General features: G+C 37.0%; 1 protein-coding gene across 1 annotated transcript in view; it reads left to right on the top strand.

Moving 5' to 3' along the window:
• Nucleotides 1-652: 652 nt before the first annotated feature.
• LOC107297309 (L3MBTL histone methyl-lysine binding protein 3) overlaps nucleotides 653-18,280 on the top strand; it is a gene marked incomplete at its 5' end in the record, with an annotated part of 35,493 nt that continues 17,865 nt past the window's right edge. The window contains 5 exons of the mRNA XM_015826671.1: nucleotides 653-738; nucleotides 2,336-2,446; nucleotides 4,039-4,153; nucleotides 4,761-4,863; nucleotides 15,786-15,935. Coding sequence (XP_015682157.1) covers nucleotides 653-738; nucleotides 2,336-2,446; nucleotides 4,039-4,153; nucleotides 4,761-4,863; nucleotides 15,786-15,935 — 565 coding nt within the window. The remainder of the gene's footprint in view (nucleotides 739-2,335; nucleotides 2,447-4,038; nucleotides 4,154-4,760; nucleotides 4,864-15,785; nucleotides 15,936-18,280) is intronic.

Here is an 18,280-nt window from a genome sequence, read left to right as displayed (position 1 = left end):
GTTCTCGCCTACATCGTCCATATAGGACGACTCGGGAACTCAACTCCTACCCCGGGCAGCTCACCGATCCCCTTATGCCCAGGGGAAAGGTATCAAGCCGTTTGACAGCAGATGCTGGCTGTCAAACTGGCTTTTACGCAAAACAGGCGGGAGGCAGCAAACAGCTGCGACCAGCGAAATCGCCTGCCACCGGAAGTCCGATAGTCTTAATTGATTCCACTTAAAAAAAATATCTTTGTAGAGTACTTTGCAGTGAAAATATTTATCCCTCCAGATGTTAGTAAATGGCAATTCCTAGCACTCCTCTGCATTGACTGACTGTGCAAGGAGTTGTGGAAAACCCACTACAAAGCAGGGTGGAATTGTGTAGGTCAGGGATCCCCAACCCCCAGTTCGTGGACCGGAAACTGGTCCGTGCAAACAAGTGAAGCCCCATCCGCAGGATCCAGGCAGCATGCAAAACCACACCCCCTCCGGTCCGTGAAAAAACCTCTCGCCACGGAACCGGTCCCTGTTGCCCAAAAGGTTGGGGACCTCTGGTGTAGATCATGTTTATTTTATTCCTTTTAACTGAATGAAGTCTGATGCACAGTGCTTTGAATAAATCTAATGCATGATATATTTAAATTTTGTATCATTATTTATCAATTAGACTATCCTCATGGCAAACATTTTTCTTGGGAAAAATATTTGGAAGAAACCAGTTCCTTACCTGCACCTGCTAGGGCTTTTAAAGTGGTAAGAAACATTTCATACTCATTCTGCTTATTATCTACCGCCACTATTGCTGCTGTGATAGATATTAATATCTAAGGTTATGATCTTGTTGCTTTGACTTTAGATATATTTTTCTCATTTTTAGAATTGAGCAATAATTGATCTTCAAGCCGGATCCAACACCCTGACAATACCTAGATATTTAAGATATAAGACAATATCTTAACTATTATTTCTTCCCTTTTTATCTTTTAATGATATTTCATGAAAGGAGAATTGAGGAAATGCACTACCTAAACATGGCTCATTTTCAATGTATGGGTAGTTCTTAATTATGACCACAATTGAGCCCCAAATTTCTGTTGCTAAGCAAAACAGTTGTTAAGTGAGGTTTGCCCCACTTTATGACTTTTCCTGCTACTGTTGTTAAGTGAATCATTACAGTTGTTAAGTTAATAACACAATTATTAAGTGAATATGGCTTCCCCATTGACTTTGCTTGTTAGAAAGTTGCAAAAGGTGATCACATGACCCTGGGACACAGCAATGGTCATAAATACATGCCAGTTGCCAATTGTAACCATGGGATTCTGCAACAGTCATAAGTATCAAAAACAGTCATAAGTCGCTTTTTTCAGTGTCACCGTAACTTTGGTCACTAAATGAATGTTTGTAAGTTGAAGATTACTTGTATCATTTTGCTTCCTGAACCAATACAAGAAAAAAGAAGATTTGTTAAATACTAGATACATGGTTTATTTTATTTTTATTTACTTGGTTTATAGGGTTAAAAGCAATATAAATCATTTTTTTAAAAAAAAAATGTATATTATAATTACATAAATATTAACACAAAACTGGGAGAAATATTCAAAAGAATAAAACAGTTGCTTATTCCTGAGGGATAATTACAGTGAACCAGGCTCCATGGCTTGATGGTTTGACAATCAAAATTTTCACTAATTTCCTGAAAGCCATGAGGAAGTGGCTACTTTGGTGTTGGAGCTGTTAGTTATTGATGGGAAGAGAACAGCTGAGAAGGTATAATTTGATGGTCCCTGAAGATGGCAGTCTTTGATAGAAGGACACAATCTACTACATCTTATTAGGCAGACAGATGTTACTAGGAGAAGGTGACAAGCAACAACCGGAAACTAACCAGGAGTAAAGGTGTTATGTGGGTGCCATTGCTTGACTTATTCTAATTGCTTGACCTACTGTATTTTGGAACAATTGTAGCTTCCAAATGCTTCAAGGGCACGTAGAGTGTATTCCAATATTATAGTCCAATTGAGAACTCACTAATACACGAGTGACAATGAGTAATAGCTCCCATTTCAGAAAAGGTCCCATTTGGGACACAAGGTTAAACTGCCAGGGCCCTCTTGACCACAGTTACTACCTGTTTTTTAAGAGTCCAAAGGATCCCAAATTGTCAACCAACTCAATAATTTTATACAGTTAGCTAACATTTTATAGAATATCAGCATTATTGGTTCCTTTCATGTGAAGTGCATATGAGAGCAAGCTTCTTCCAATGAATCCTATCCTGGGCATAGAACATTGTGGTATAAATAATAGATACAATTTAAACTAAAAGTACTTTCTTCTGTTGTAGAAACTTTCTCATGGATTTCAGAAGAATATGAAACTTGAAGCTGTTGACAAGAGGAATCCTACGCTTATTAGAGTAGCTACTGTGGCTGAAACAGAAGATCACAGAATTAAAGTAATTTATATTCTTTTTTTTAATCTCTTGATTTTTAAATGGGAACATCTATTACCTGCTGAACAACTATAAATGATAATACCTTATTACATATAACATTTCTCTGGTTTCTCTATTCACTTCATTGAATAGGAGGAACATATCTTCATCCTATTGAATTCATCCCTATTCAGTTAAAAGTCTATAACAATTTTAAGTTCCATGATTAGATATGAAAGTGGTATTTTTTTTTATTTGTGGTGGGCTAATCTCAGATATATACTCACCAGTTTTAACAGAAAATTTATCTGGAATATAGTATGGTAGATTCCCTAAAGAGCACCAACATAAGATCTTGTTTCAGTTCTGTTTAATTTTGATGGGCTTTCAGTCAACATTGATGTTTAACTTTATGGGTATCTGTACTATGGGCAATCTTTTTGCAACAAAGAGTTGTATCATATAACAGTAAGCAGCATGTAAGGGGACTACAAGCTGTGATTAGACTTGATGCTCTCACACATTCCCAAGGCACCCTATAAATTTGCACCCAAAATCTCCTATAAACACGTAATCAAAACAAAATCACTTTCCATCTTTTTCAGTTTGCAAGGATTTTGAGGTTTGCATCCTGTGGAGATACATATTACACTTTACTCCTAATTGCACTGTTAATTTGTGCTGTCAGTAGTTGAAGAAAGAATCAACTGTTTTCGGTGTTAATTCAAATGATTGTGCCAGCTGTTTCCACTGTTATACTAAAGTGAAGGAAGTGACACTTTGGCTTGCTAATTTGGTAAATTAACCATGGTTTGTGATTTCAGACCTACAAAGTCAATCAACATCATCTTGATTTTTGGGGGGTGATAACCAGAATTTAATTTCTTGAGTACTTACCTCATAATTACAGTGTTATGGTTAGGATAAATCATAATGACAGATCACAGTGATTAGGATAAAGGGATTTCAGGATCTAAACATTTGATGCTTTACTTTGGAATAATTTGAGAACAATTTGGAGTAACTTAGTTAAGAGAAATTACAAGTAGTCCTCAACTTACCACTGGTCACTTACCACTGGTCACTGACAACTGACCACCCAAGAGGTATTTATGATCGGTTCAGAAATTCTGGGTGGGGGGCTTTGGGGTACCTGTATTTACAGCCATTTGCAGCATCCTGCAGTCACATGACCACGTTTTACTATGTTATTGCCAAAAACAAGCATTTATTTCTGGGTTTTGGCCAAAACAACCCATAGTGAACCTTAGACCATTTTTGATAAGCATTTGGCAGGCTCCAGAAAAGAAATGAGCTGAGCTACATTTAGCATTGGGAGCCAAACATCATGCGAAGATTGAATTTGGAAATGTTTTGAAGCTTGAGACATGCATTAATAACTTAAAGGACTTGTTAAAATATAACTGGAATTGTTATCTTGGCAAGGTAAATATAAAACCACCACCATTAGTACAAACATGATGTGCTTTTGTATCATTTGACACTTACAGTTCTTCATAAATAATCTAATTATTTTTTTATTAAAAAAAAGTAATCTGAAGACTACAAGGGAAATCTTTTTAGTCTCAACATTCTATATCTTTATGTTTTAGATCCACTTTGATGGCTGGGATAGTATTTATGACTATTGGATTGATGCAGATAGCCCAGACATACATCCTGCAGGCTGGTGTGGAAAAACTGGACATCCTCTTCAGCCTCCTCTTAGTAAGATAATAAAAATGCAAAAAATACAATAAATACCTACCAGCCTGTTTTCTTCTGTGTTGACAAAATAATGTGCTGTGGCAGAGCCAAATTGTGTAGTAATAATTCATAGAGTGAATGCTTGCAAGATCTATGGAAACCAATGGATACGTTGGGAAACCCTGATAATTGAAGCCTCTTATAATTGTGGGTATTCTGATTTTCAAGAAGAGAAAATGTGTACATGTTCACTAACCCATGAAAAGAATTCCAGGTGGATTTCTTCAAAGCTATAGAAATCATTGTTTTATCAATATTCATACGATTTGATTGAAGAGCCAATCACATTGTTGCAGTGTAATTCAAATATTTTATGTTAACTTGAACACTATTTAGCATTTAAAAAGAGATCATAGGGGTCATCGTTTACATTCTAGTGCAGACTTGGGCATTTTATGACCCAGGGCCACATCTGGCCCTTCACCTGGGGGGGGGGGGGAACAGAATGGTGGCAGGCCTCCACCACAGTCCATTTCTCGTGTCATCTTAGGAAAACTAATTGCCCACCCCTGTGATTTGAGTAAATATGAAGCTAATGCTGAAGTTGGTTTTTGTATTATTTGTCTAGGTCCACTGGAATTAGTAGAAGCTTTAGAACAAGGAGGGTGCCCTACAGCAGGCTGCAGGGGAGTTGGACACATAAAAAGAGCCAGGCATATGGGCCATCACAGGTATGTGTTATGAAGGACACATCACAGGTATGTGTTATGCTTCAGTAGCTCAGCAGAGGTGTCCCATTAGAATAGGGCTATGAATTTGATGTAATTGCTGTCCATGAGACGAAGAAAAAGACAGTCAGGTATTCATTTATTTAGATTGTTTTGGTGATCATCATTCAACTGCATGACTTCATTGCAACCAGAATATAGCACCTAATTAAGAGAGCGCTCACCATTGATCAACAATGTTTTAACTTTTCAAATATGACGCTCTTTAGAAAGAGATTTCTGCTTAGGTATATTTGCCTGTTGAATATGGCCCTTCTTTTCTGCGGAACTATTAATCGGATTCCGTAGTAAAAATCAAGAACTCAGTCTGCATTGGCATAAAACTTTAATCTTGTAGCCCCACAACCTGCTATTTTTTCATAATTTTGCTCTAAGTTATAAACCAAATATTTGAAGTCTATACGTTATTATAAATCAAACTTCAACCAAATGTTTCAGTTACATTGAAACTGATCAGTAAATGTTAGGTATTTGTCACTAAATTCAAGTATTTATCCAGTTTTAAGTATTTTACAATGAATGGGGAAGCTAATATTCTTCTTTAGCCTTCAGTTTTTCAGATCCTCTCATCTGCAATAATCTTAGCTACATGGGATATCAGAAAGAATACCTTTTTTATTCTATCACACTTGCTTTTGTTTGTCTTTGGACTGATCTTGACTAGAACATAGATTTTACCTTTTGCGTCAAACACATGTTTATTTGTCTTTGTATTATGAATGCCAGTCAACCAATAGCTAACAAAAGTACATCCAATCACCAGGCATTATATTGATTCTAACTACCCACTTGGCTAAATTAGTAGTTTTGAGGAATTAGGCTTACTTGGTTTCATTTTTGCCTCTTAATAAATTGTGTACTTAAATATTTTCCTTAAGATGGAGTGGAAAATAGCATGTGTAGAAGGAGTCAATAAATGTATACTACTTTTATTATTGTATTTTTTGATTATCAGTTCTGGGAAACATTAGCAGAAGGGTGCTATTATCCTATGGGCTTCCTGTCAGCAACTAGATGGCTTCTATGACTAAGAATGAGGAACTAAACTATTAAAAGCATGCTTTTATTTAAACAACAAAAATAGTTGTAATAACTTGTATTTGCTGCTATTGTGGTTTGTAATTTAAAATGGTTACAAATTTGCTATATGAAAAGCACTGAAATATAAGAGTGTAAATAACACTCAGGGAACTAAGATAATATTGATATCTCTCCCTGAGCAAATCCGTATTGTCCCCAAACTCTCAAATTGAAATTCCATTTGAATTAATAGAGGCAGTATAAAATGGGCATAGTTATTCACATTTGGCTTCAGTCCACTGTTTTTTTTTTAACTCTCTGTTGAAACTTTACTTAAATACACTTTTGGAAATGTTCATGACAAGGTGCATTTATGTTGTCAAGTAAATGTCTGAAAGCAGGTTGATTAGTCATTTTCTGATAGCACAATGCTTAAGCTGGATGAAAACGTTCAGTGACAAAGTATGACAGGGCTAAAATGAATACCTTTTTAAATGCAAAATGTTAATAAGGACCTCGGGCTTCTATAGTGATAAAAAAAAGTTCAGATTTGCATACAAATGAATTACTCAGTATCTTGTGTTTCTTTATGAGTTTCCATATTAAGTTTCGAATTGGCCTTTTTAGCCACACCAGATGCTGCCTTAGGACCTCTTTCCAGAGCACAATACCATAGTCTCTCGAGACTGAAGGATGCCAATGAATTGTATGCTGTATGGAGTAGACTTGCCAACTGTTTTGTAACTCATATATCCAGGTTGTTAAATGGCATACGCTCTTGGGAATATACTCTGCTAATCTTCTAAACCAATGATGGCGAACCTTTTAGAGACCAAGTGCCCAAACTGCAACCCAAAACCCACTTATGCATCGTTGGGTGCCGGGTGGGTGTGACCATTTGGGTGGGCGTGTCCCATTGGGTGGGCGTGGCTGCGGTGGTAACGGCAGACTGGGTGGGAGTAAAAAGTTCAATCAATCAATCCCAACTTTGCAAGATCTTTTTTTTCCCCCGCGAGAAGTTGAAATTGACTGATTGATTGAACCTTTTTTTTTTTGCACATGGTGGCAGAGGCCTAAAGCGAAAAGGTTTTATAAAACCCAGCTGAAGGCCTAGGACTGGGGCGATGGCACACATGCCCACAGAGAGGGCTCTGAGTGCCGCCTCTGGCACCCGTGCCATAGGTTCGCCACCACTGTTCTAAACCATATGTATGTGTAAATTTTCACAAAGAGAAAATGACAAGAAGAATTAAATACTACTGGCTAGGTCACCAGTAGTAAACAATAACATATACAAATTCATATTACAAGGTTGCCCTCGTATTGAGCTCGGAATTTTGATCATAAGTCATTGCAGTTGTAAGTCGAGTTGCCGTGTGACCAGATTAAATTTTACAATCATAGTTGCTAAGTGAGTCACATGGTTGTAACTCCAAATCCAGTTTATCCAATGTTTTTTGCCAAAAAACTGTAAAATGCCCCATAAAAAATAATTGCGGGATGCTGCAATTGGTTGTATATATAAGCCAGTTGGTAAGTACCTCAAATATGATCACATGACTGCAGAGTGATACAACAAGCATTACTCTTGAGTCCAGGTCATAAATATTTTTTTCCGAGTTTGTTGTAAGTTTGAACAGTTGTTAAGCAACCAGTTGTGAGACAATGACTTAGTTTAAAATATTTTGGAGAAAGAATGGGCCATATTATAGATGCCAAGCAAGTCTCTCTTGGGAGGGCATACCACATATAAAACTTCATTAATAAAACATCATTTAATTGCTACTTTCCTGACCTTATTTGATGGAGGCATGAGGAGAAAGGACATTCGCTGAACATTGCTTGAGACTTCAGCAAGACATAACAGTAGATAGGCCTTAATTATATAATTTATTATTTAGCTTAGTTGGAAAGGCACTCCAGTAATGCCAATTTGGGAGCCAAAATAATTGCATATCAGACAGTAATGGGGCAGTGGGCGGGAGGCAAAGATGATGAACTTTACTGATGAAGCACCAGGAAGAGTTTCCATATTGCACATGCCAAGCAAAAAAAGGTAGAACCAGAATCTTAACAGGGTAGACCTGACCACACGGTGATTCTGAAAAATCTCAGATGGACTTAGGAGGACTGGCCTTCCACAAGCTACTGTCAAGATAATTGCCAGTGCACCTTAAGTGCCTTAATCAATCATGAGTGAAAATGGCACGGACTAATATCAATAAATTAAGTTTGTGTTTTTTCATTGCTTTACCTGTTAGGTAAAAATAAAAGGATAGACAAGAGTATACAGATAGTTCTCGACTTACAACCACAATTGAGCATAAGATTTCAATTGCTAAGCAAGATAGTTGTTAAGTAAGTTGTGCACCATTTTATGATCTTTCTTGCCACAGTTGTTAAGCTAGTAACACAGTTGTTAAGTGAATCTGGCTTCCCCATTGGCTCTTGCTTGTCAGAAGGTCGCAAAAGATGGTCACATGACTCCAACAACCATAAATACATGCCAGTTGCCAAGTGCCCAAATATTGATCACAGGACCATGGGACTGTCATGTGAAAAATGGTCATAAGTCACTTTTTTAGTGCCATTGTAATTTTGGTCACTAAACATTAGTTGTAAGGCAAACATTGGTTGTAAGGCAAAAACTACATCAATGAGTTCCAATTAGAAAACTCAAAATCAAGGAATCTTCGAGGCTTTAAAGTACCATAAAAGGTAAAACTTTATTGAGTACACATCTCAGAACTGAAGAAGCAAAACCAGCTCTGATCTTCCCGTGCGAAAATTTGCCTAGTTAACAATAGCTTCCCTTAACCCCCACCCACCAGGTGTTCATGTTGCCCAATCATATATCTTTGGTTTGTTATGGGAATGGTCCACTTCTCTGCCAGATACCTGCGTTAGTGACTTGACATTCTTGTAGGCTCTCACGGTCCATGGACGGCTTCTTAGAATCCTGTTTACTCCCTAAGGTTTCTACTCTTCCCCCATTTGAGTAGCGATAGAAATTAGCAGGCATCTTAGCAATTCAACCTTGACATTATGTAGTTCAGAGTTGAATTGTGATGTTCTTTCTAAGCTTGCTTGCTTGCAGATGTTTCATTATCCAACTTGGTAACATCATCAGTGCTAGTGGGTGTGGAATGTTGCTCTGTGCTTATATGCAGCAACTTGCCCTGTCAGTTTGGATGGGGATGTGGTTCCTTCATTAGGGAATTGTTTTCTGCATAATTGTGTGTCTGGTATTATCTGGGTATTGGCTGATGGAGGGGAGGTATTCTGGTTTTTTGGTTTCCTTGTTAGCTTTTTTTACGGTGTCTTTTGAATGCCGTGTAAATATGATTTATTTCTATGTACCTGTTGATGGTCAATTTGTCTGAATGCCAAGCTTTAGGAATTCCCTACCTCTTTTTTTGATTTGGCTTGATCTTACGTACTAACAGTTTCCCAGTTGAAACTGTGATTGAGTTTGTCCATGTGTTGTGAGATGAAGGATTTCTCGTCATATCTTTTGACTGCCAGTCGCTATTCATAGATACTTTCTGCTAGTCTTCTGCAGTTTTCTAAAAAAAAACTATTTCTAAGAGAAAGTATTACATAGGACTTTTGTCTGACTGGTAGAACTTACTTGCTTGGTTTGCTATTGTTATAAAAGCATTGATTTTATTCCAGATTTTTGGGTTTTGCTCTGTAGCAGGGTTCCTCAATCCCCGGTCTGTGGCCCAGTGCCAGGCCATGGCCTGTTGGGAACCAGGGCCGTGCAAGCAGCAGGTGAGCACGCAAAGCTGCCTTTGTGCAAGCGGCACATGCACAAAACCATCCCCTCTATGCCACCACCGGTCTGCAGAGCCGGAAAGGTTGGGGACTGGTTCTCTGCAGATCTCCAAAACCATTAAAAATGCACTTTTCTGCCAATAGGCACCCAATAATTAAGGGAGAGAGAGCAAGATATTTTCAAAGATAAGGACTGTCTCAACTCTACATATTATAAGCCCAGAGAAGAGGAAAAATCTCAGCTTTTGCCTGAAGCATGAAATACATCAATCTCTTGTGCTTCTGGGGAGTAGTATAATTGTCAGAGGATCTTAGCGCTTTGAATGTAATTTATTTGAATATAATTCATTTCTGGCCAATTGCTGTCATGAATTGGCATGTTCCTCCTAACCTTTTAATGTAAAAGATATTCGAATAAGTGGTCAGCTGACAAGTCACACAGGCAAATGTTCAGTCAAGTCATTTACTGAGAACAACACACAGTGAAGAAAGTTAGACTAAGAGGGTTTCCCTTCAGGAAATAATGTTTTGGAAAAGTATTCCAAGGTCAGGGTTCAACCACAAAAATTTGTTAGAATTCAGGCACAAAAATGTGCAACTCACATAGGGCTCTTCAGTTCTTGAGTGCCCTCAGCCCCTGTGAATGTTTCTGCCAAATTATATATTGATCTTTATTTTTCTCATTATTCTTTCCAACTTCTTGTTTTGGTCCTATCCCTGTATTATGTTTTAAGGGAATTTCCCAACAGTAAACTAGCAGAGCGTGAATAACTCTAGCAAGACTTCATCTGGTAGACTTCTAGGTATTCTATTAATCTGAGTAAATCAAAAGACTATGTGTGCATCAAGTGACAAGAATCTTTCAAAATGCAAATATGACCCTTTAGAAGAAAGCCATTCAACCCAAAGCAGACAGACAGCGGACAAAGTACCGTAATCAGCATTTCTAAAATAGTAGTGGTTTAATTTCCTTTCTTTTTGTCCTCCGTCCATCTGGGTGTAATCAACATGTTGGTAACCCCTTACCATAATCACTAGAAAACATCTTTCAGTAATTTAATGTAGATGTTGAAATTTCACTTTGTTTTGAGAAATTAAATCTGCACTTCAGCGAGGTTGGATGGGTCAGGAATAGGTATGGGAGAAAGGCTGATGCACAAGATTGTAATACAGTTGTAAGAGGTTTGTTTTTCCCTCACATTTGTTCCTATTGCTCTATTTTCATTTGGAAGGATTAATCCATTCATTCCCCATTTTTCTAGAGTTTCTTAGTTTTGCTTAGTGCTCTTAGAAATGTACAGTGCGTGTACACTGCAATAAGGTTCTCAAAGAGTTAATACTCTGTTTCTTTTGCTTTGTATTGCATTAAAACTAGGAGATAACATCGAGAGCTCTGTTATTCTATTAAGCATGCTTACGATATGTGTAATACTTAAATTTAAATCCTGAAAAATCCCTTCTTTAGCAAAGTTGCTGTCAAGCGAATTGTATAATTTCTTATTCTTCACAAACATCCAATGTTCATCTTTTACTTGAAGGGGATATCCAATCCCATTGCGTTCAAAAGCTCTGCCACAATTTATGGAGTAAATCAATTAATATTCACTCATTAATAATAGGCTTGTTATATAGAGGTTTGGATCCTGTCTTTACTCACTGGTTTAAAAAAACTGTTGGCTTCAAAGGATAGACAGAATGGAAAATGGTAATTGATGGCTAACAGGCGATTGAACTAATAGCCAGGGATTAAGATAAGCGAAGTCAGAAGTAGACTGGAACTAATTAATTCTACTTTTCTTTCTATTCTGCATCATTGCAAAATCATTAAGAACTTTCCTATGTATATGCAGTCAAAACTGAAGGCCTTTATTTCAAATGTTGCTTCTATCCTTCAGGGCTGCAAATTTTTATATACCATAATATGAACATAATTATCTTGTTCACAATGAGGCTTTTATCTGAATACAATAGAAAGGATTGAAAAAAGCATATTCACCGAGTGAAGAAAATCCTATGTTAACCATTATAGTTAGTGGAGGTAGAAAACCTACTACTGATGCATGGGTCAGCAGGGAACTACGGAAAAAAGAATTAATGATTTTGGGAACTTCTATACTAGTTGGCTAATTGAACCCCACCACATAATGCATATTATAGTATAGCAGTTCTATAATACCCTGGTCTCAGGATATGTATATTCAAGACTGCATACATGCTTGTTCATATAGACATGTGAATCCCATACAACTACATATGAATCCCACACAACTTCCCAACACACATTGGGCTGAATTGTTGTATTATTGCTTATGTTGATTTTACACTTCATGACAAAAGCTAGTTCCAACAGTACAAAGACAGTTTCCAAGTCTAGTCTTTATCCCTTCCAATATTGATTTTCTTTGGCATGAACTTAACAATAACAACAACAACAACAACAACAACAACAACAACAATAATAATAATAATAAAGTTGGAAGGGACCTTGGAGGTCTTCTAGTCCAACCCCCGGCTCAGGCAGGAAACCCTATACCATTTCAGACAGATGGCTTTCCAGTCTCTTCTTAAAAACTTCCAGTGTTGGAGCATTCACCACTTCTGGAGGCAGGTTGTTCCACTGGTTAATTGTTCTAACTGTCAGGAAGTTTCTCCTTAGTTCTAGGTTGCTTCTCTCCTTGATTAGTTTCCATCCGTTCCTTCTTGTCCTGCCTTCAGGCGCTTTGGAGAATAGCTTGACTCCCTCTTCTTTGTGGCACCCCCTGAGATATTGGAACACTGCTATCATGTCCCCCCTCATCCTTCTCTTCATTAAACTAGACATACCCAATTCCAGCAACCGTTCCTTATATGTTTTAGCCTCCAGTCCCCTAATCTTTGTTGCTCTTCTCTGTACTCTTTCTAGAGTCTCAACATCTTTTTTATATTGTGGTGACAAAAACTGGATGCAGTATTCAAAGTGTGGCCTTATCAAGGCATTGTAAAGTGGTATTAATACTTCACGTGATCTTGATTCTATCCCTCTGTTAATGCAGCCTAAAACTGTGTTGGCTTTTTTGGCAGCTGCAGCACACTGCTGGCTCATATTTAAGTGATTGTCCATTAGGACTCCAAGATCCCTCTCACAGTTACTACTGTTGAGCAAGGTACCACCTATACTATACCTGTACATTTGTTTTTTCTTGCCTAAATGTAGAACCTTACTTTTTCACCATTGAATTTCATTGTTAGATAGTGTCCTCCTGTATCTTAAGCCTATCTTCTGGAGTGTTGGCTATTCCTGCCAACTTGGTGTCGTCTGCAGATTTGATGAGTTCCCCATCTATCTCCTCGTCCAAATCGTTGATGAAGATGTTGAAGAGCACTGGGCCCAGAACAGAGCCCTGGGGCACCCCACTACACACTTCCCTCCATATAGATGTGGTTCCATTGAGGACCACACGCTGAGTACGGCTGAGTACAGCCGGTCAGCCAGGTACGAATCCATCTAGTGGTGATGTTGTCTAACCCACATTTTTCTACCTTATTAAGTAGTAGGTTGTGATCTACTGTACTTTATCAAATGCCTTACTGAAGTCCAAGTAAATTATATCCACAGCATTCCTCTGGTTCACTAATTTTGTCACTTGGTCAAAGAATGCCATAATATTTGTCTGGCATGATCTGTTTTTGACAAACCCATGTTGGCTTTTAATAATGACTTTGTTTGCCTCTCGGTGTTCGCTGATTCGTTGTTTGATTATCTTTTCCAGAATCTTCCCAGGTATTGAGGTCAGGCTGATAGGTCTGTAGTTTCCTGGATCTATTTTTCCCGTTTTGAAGATGGAAACTACATCAGCTCTTTTCCAGTCTTCTGGTAGTTCCCCAGTGCTCCAGGATCTTTGAAAAATATACTTCATTCATTCATTCATTCAACAAATTTATATGGCTGCCTACTTGCTCCGAATGACTCTAGATGGTTTACAAGCAATAAAAACACAGTATAGAAAATAAAATTTAAAAACAATAAAAACAATACACACACATAAACACATACACACACGACAACACAGAGTCAAATGAGCTACTTGATGGGCTCCATCCCTCTTTGGGTTCCCCAGGCCTGCTGGCAAAACCAACTCTTCAGGGCCTTATGAAAGAGTGTCAAAATGGGGGCCAGTCTAATTTTGGAAGGGATGGTGCACCAAAGGGTGGGGGGCACCACTTTCTGAATCCTAAGCTCACAGGCCTGCTGACTTAGGAGTTAGGAATTGAACATCAGACTTTCTGCATGCAACTACTTTTCTACCAGTGATTTCCATGCCCTCATTCATAGTATTGAACTTAAATAAATGGGCATACCTCTTTATGAGCATGAAAAGATCATGATGAAAAGGAGCCATTGCCTAATAAGAAAGTGACAAAATATTCTGACTCTTTGTGGTTGATGAAAGTCAGTGAAATGATAAATGTGTCTTATTTGAAAAGAAGACATAATGCTTAAATCTTCAAATAATTGCAGAAAAATGGTATGAACAAAAATGGATTAATATGAGAATGAGGTTTTTTTTTGAATGCACAATTTCTTTCATTTAAACCTCAAAAAGCCTGGTGTTATGGACTATTTAAAAATGAGCTAAACATTACACAAACTAGACTGTTTTTGTGGCTAACATTTCATAATAAATGGGCATTTGGTTAGGGGTCTCAAAAGGTTTGTGATAATTTTGTCACAATGAGTGAAATGTGAGATAGTATGTGGGAAAATGTCAATGGCTTTGGGAGAAAAAGAAACAGCAGATAAAATGTTAGGAGGGGTTTTTTTTAAAACTTTTATGAAGAAAGGCCTTGGGTGGAAAAGAATTAACACATGTCATAAAGTCAGGTGCTTCAGTTTATTGACAAGACAATTCTTACTGAAATTTTTAATAAACACAGTAAAAACTAATGCAAACTAAACTGGGAAAAGCTCCAGAAAAAAGAAAAAAACAGCAAAGACAATAATAAAGAATTGGCTTCCAACCTTTACGACACTGACCATAAGCAAATTTGTGCTCATTTTATAGCATCCTGACTTCAGAAAAGAATATTGAAGGAAGGCAAATAGGCAAGAGTAAAATCTTTGGATCCGGTAATATTACGGTATTCATTATCTTTTCAAAAGTCCGGGGAAAATAAAGCTGACTGCTTTTATCTGATGAAACTAAATTGAAGAACACAGATACTGAAGATTAGTATCTCATGGAACGATAGGATGGAGTTGAGATTTTTAAACTGTCTTGGGAAACCTTCAGATTTCTCGAGCAGTTGACGAGGTTCCATGAAAGACTAAAAAAAAGTATTCACCTGAACACTGGCAGTTTTCTATTATAGAGCTTTGCCTCTTGATCAGAGATTAAAGAGGGTTGTTGTTTTTTTAATGTACGGATCCACAACCTGAAAGTTTGAAAAACCTGCAATAAAGATTATGATCCTCACACTGATATTTGTAATTACTTTTCTTTCCTCTTAGGAAAACTTATAAAATGCAAGACTTCTGCTTCATATATTTTTCTTGCCAGATGGTACAACAGGGCAATAACATTTATCTAAAATAACAAGCTATTATATACTCTCAATAGTATTAATGCTCCATTGAAAAAGAAAGGAAAAGCGGAAAAGGAGAAACAACCCATATTTATTCATAATTCTTGCTATCCTTTCAGAGTACTGCATTATTTTGCTCATTCCCTTAACCTATTGACCCTTGAGAATATGTTTTTCTTATTTCTAATAGTAAAGAATATATATATATATATATATATATATATATATATATATATATATATATATATATATATATATATCTTCAAATTATAAATATCCATCACAATATGCTTCATAGCAAGCTTCCCTGAAAATAAACATTGTATGCTTCAACATACTTGGCAGAAAGTGATGCTGCCATTAGGAACACAAGATGTTTATGCTTCTGTCTGTTAATGAATTCCAAGTAATTGCAGAGAAATTGCAACCAGTATGATGTTTGTTTCAACTAGGAAGTGCTTTAGTGTCTAATCTTCTGTTTTTCCTTCTCTGTCTCTTATTTTCAGTGTGGTCAACTGCCCATATTCTGAAATAAACCTGAACAAAGAGCATATTCTTTCAGACCGTTTAAGTGGAGAGACCCCTCCAAATAATCCACCTATGCATTGGAATCGAAAGTCAGAAATAAATGAAAGATCAGCCTCTCCTATAATCAAGTAATTATGCCCATGAAATTATGGTCAAGCTTTATTGTACTATGTGTTTTACTGTGGCTGAACCTGAAGAACTTATGTCGTCTGTGTGGTGTTTGTTTCAGGATACAGGGGCAAACTCAAAAGGCTTTGATTGATATTTTAAAAAAATGTGAATTCTTCAAGTGAGTTCATTTGGTACTTGTAAGAAGAACTTGGAAGTTCTTTTGACTCATCAGCATGTATTTTCTAAGACTGAAATTTAGAGAAGTGCTTTAGGTCTCTGTAGTAAGGCTGTAGTTATCCCCAGAGGATTTCTGCTTTTTTCTTCCTCTTGAACAGCTAAACATGTGTTTGATTCTTTCTACATTTTTTTTAAAAAACATGGGGAATTGCTATTCAAGAAATAACAAACCCAAATTCCATTGGGCACTGGGAACAAATTGCAGTGATTTCAATCCTGACAAGTATAAATATCTTTTGTTAATGGCATATATCAATTAAACACATGCTTATATTTATAATGCATGGTTTTATTGAAGACAAATCCTTCAACCAGAGGCACACAAAGCAGGGGAAATAGGTTACACATATTATCTTTTTGTGAGAGTAAATGTATGTGTTAAGACCCCCCTGTCTTAACTCAAGATCTAAATCATAATATTTCTTCAAGCCTTCGTGAACCCCCTGTGATGACATTGTGGACCCCCAGGAGTCCACAGACCACAGGTTGAGAACCACTGTATTAAAATAGAGAAACAGTAGAAAGAGCCATGGTGGTGCAGGGATTAGAATGCAGTACTGCAGGCTAATTCTTCTGACTGCCTATTGCCAGCAGATTGGCAGTTCAATTCTCACCGGCTCAAGATTGTCTCAGCCTTCCATCCTTCCAAGGTTGATAAAGTGAGCCAGATTGTTGGGGGCAATATGCTAACTCTGTAAACCGCTTAGAGAGGGATGTAATGCAATGTGAAGCAGTAGATAAGTCTAAGTGCTATTGCTATCAAACACCTGAAAATGACATTTGCATGCATTATTAATATCTATATTATTAACATATTCAGTAAGCAGTAGAAAAAATAGATACCTTTGGATGTTTGTATAGAGAAGAACTTTTTAAACTAAACTTTCCAAAATAACTGTAAAATTCAACATTTTATTAGTTTTTAATAGTTTGGTTTTAAATAGAATTCAATAATAATCTAATCCCTTTCAGAAATAAAAGGGGTGGAATTTGCATTTCATTTGAGCAATACTTTTACCATCTGCTCCCCCTTTCAACCTCCCACGGATGATCTGCTTAGGGAAACAGGGACAGCTTAGATACTATTGTTCACCCACCCTGGAAAGGTACCTTTAGATTACTGTAATGCTCCTTTTTGTGGGACTAACTTTGCCATTGATCTAAAAGTTGCAACAGATACAAATGTGGCTGCCACGTCACTGAGTGGGACATCAGACGTACAGTGTTAAATCTTAGTTGAAGTAACTGCACCAATTGTCAGTCAGATATCGCATCAGGCACAACATTTTACTTATGGTTTAAGCACCTTGAGCTGAAGAAAGTACCTGACATGTTGGCTTTGCTATTAAGCAGAGACGGTCCTACTGCATATTCCAAGATTGTCAGTGGGCCATTGTGCTTCCTGGTGGGTAGGTCTTCTCAGTGGTGGCTCCTGTTTTCTCAAATGCTCTCCATCTGTGCAATGTTCCTCATTTGTATTGACATTTAAGTGGTTTTGGAGATAAATTTCTTCATTTAGCCTTTTCTCTTTATCAATATTGGGCAAATAGTTCTATTTTGCTTTGTTTTATTTTGTTCTCTTTTATCTTTTTTCACTGAATTTGTTTTTGTTATCTGTATTTCAATTTGCTTTTATTATTTGCTTTAACATTTTTGACAGGCATTTCTTAACTACGATTGAATTTTATTACTTGCATTTGTTTTTAAATAAAATAATTTTGAGACGCAAATGAAAAAGTGAAAAATGATACATAAGGTCTTGAAAATCTGACTGTGTGGCCGGGCCTGGGGCCCCATTTTCTGCTTATATTGCCATGAATGCATTATAATATCTCCTGGCTCCTATCTGTATTTAATTTCTGTTTTTGTATTGTGTTTTTAACTTTTTTAATTGTTTGTATGATTGTTACCCAAAGTCACCGGTTTGATATGAGTGGCTATACAACTCAATGAATGAATAAATGTTATAAATAACTACTACTACAGTTGTCCTTACTCAAAAAAATAGCCGTAAGATCTGAGATCTTAGATATATAAACGCTTTAACTAAATCACCAGGTTTATGCTAATTATCTTTAATTAATAAATAAGAGATACTCAATAATATTCAACTTTATTTTCCAGT

This window comes from Protobothrops mucrosquamatus, unplaced genomic scaffold, assembly GCF_001527695.2.
Source record: "Protobothrops mucrosquamatus isolate PMUCROS unplaced genomic scaffold, P.Mucros_1.0 scaffold3226, whole genome shotgun sequence".
Taxonomy (NCBI): Eukaryota; Metazoa; Chordata; class Lepidosauria; order Squamata; family Viperidae; genus Protobothrops; species Protobothrops mucrosquamatus.
This window is presented reverse-complemented; position numbering and strand designations above follow the sequence as displayed.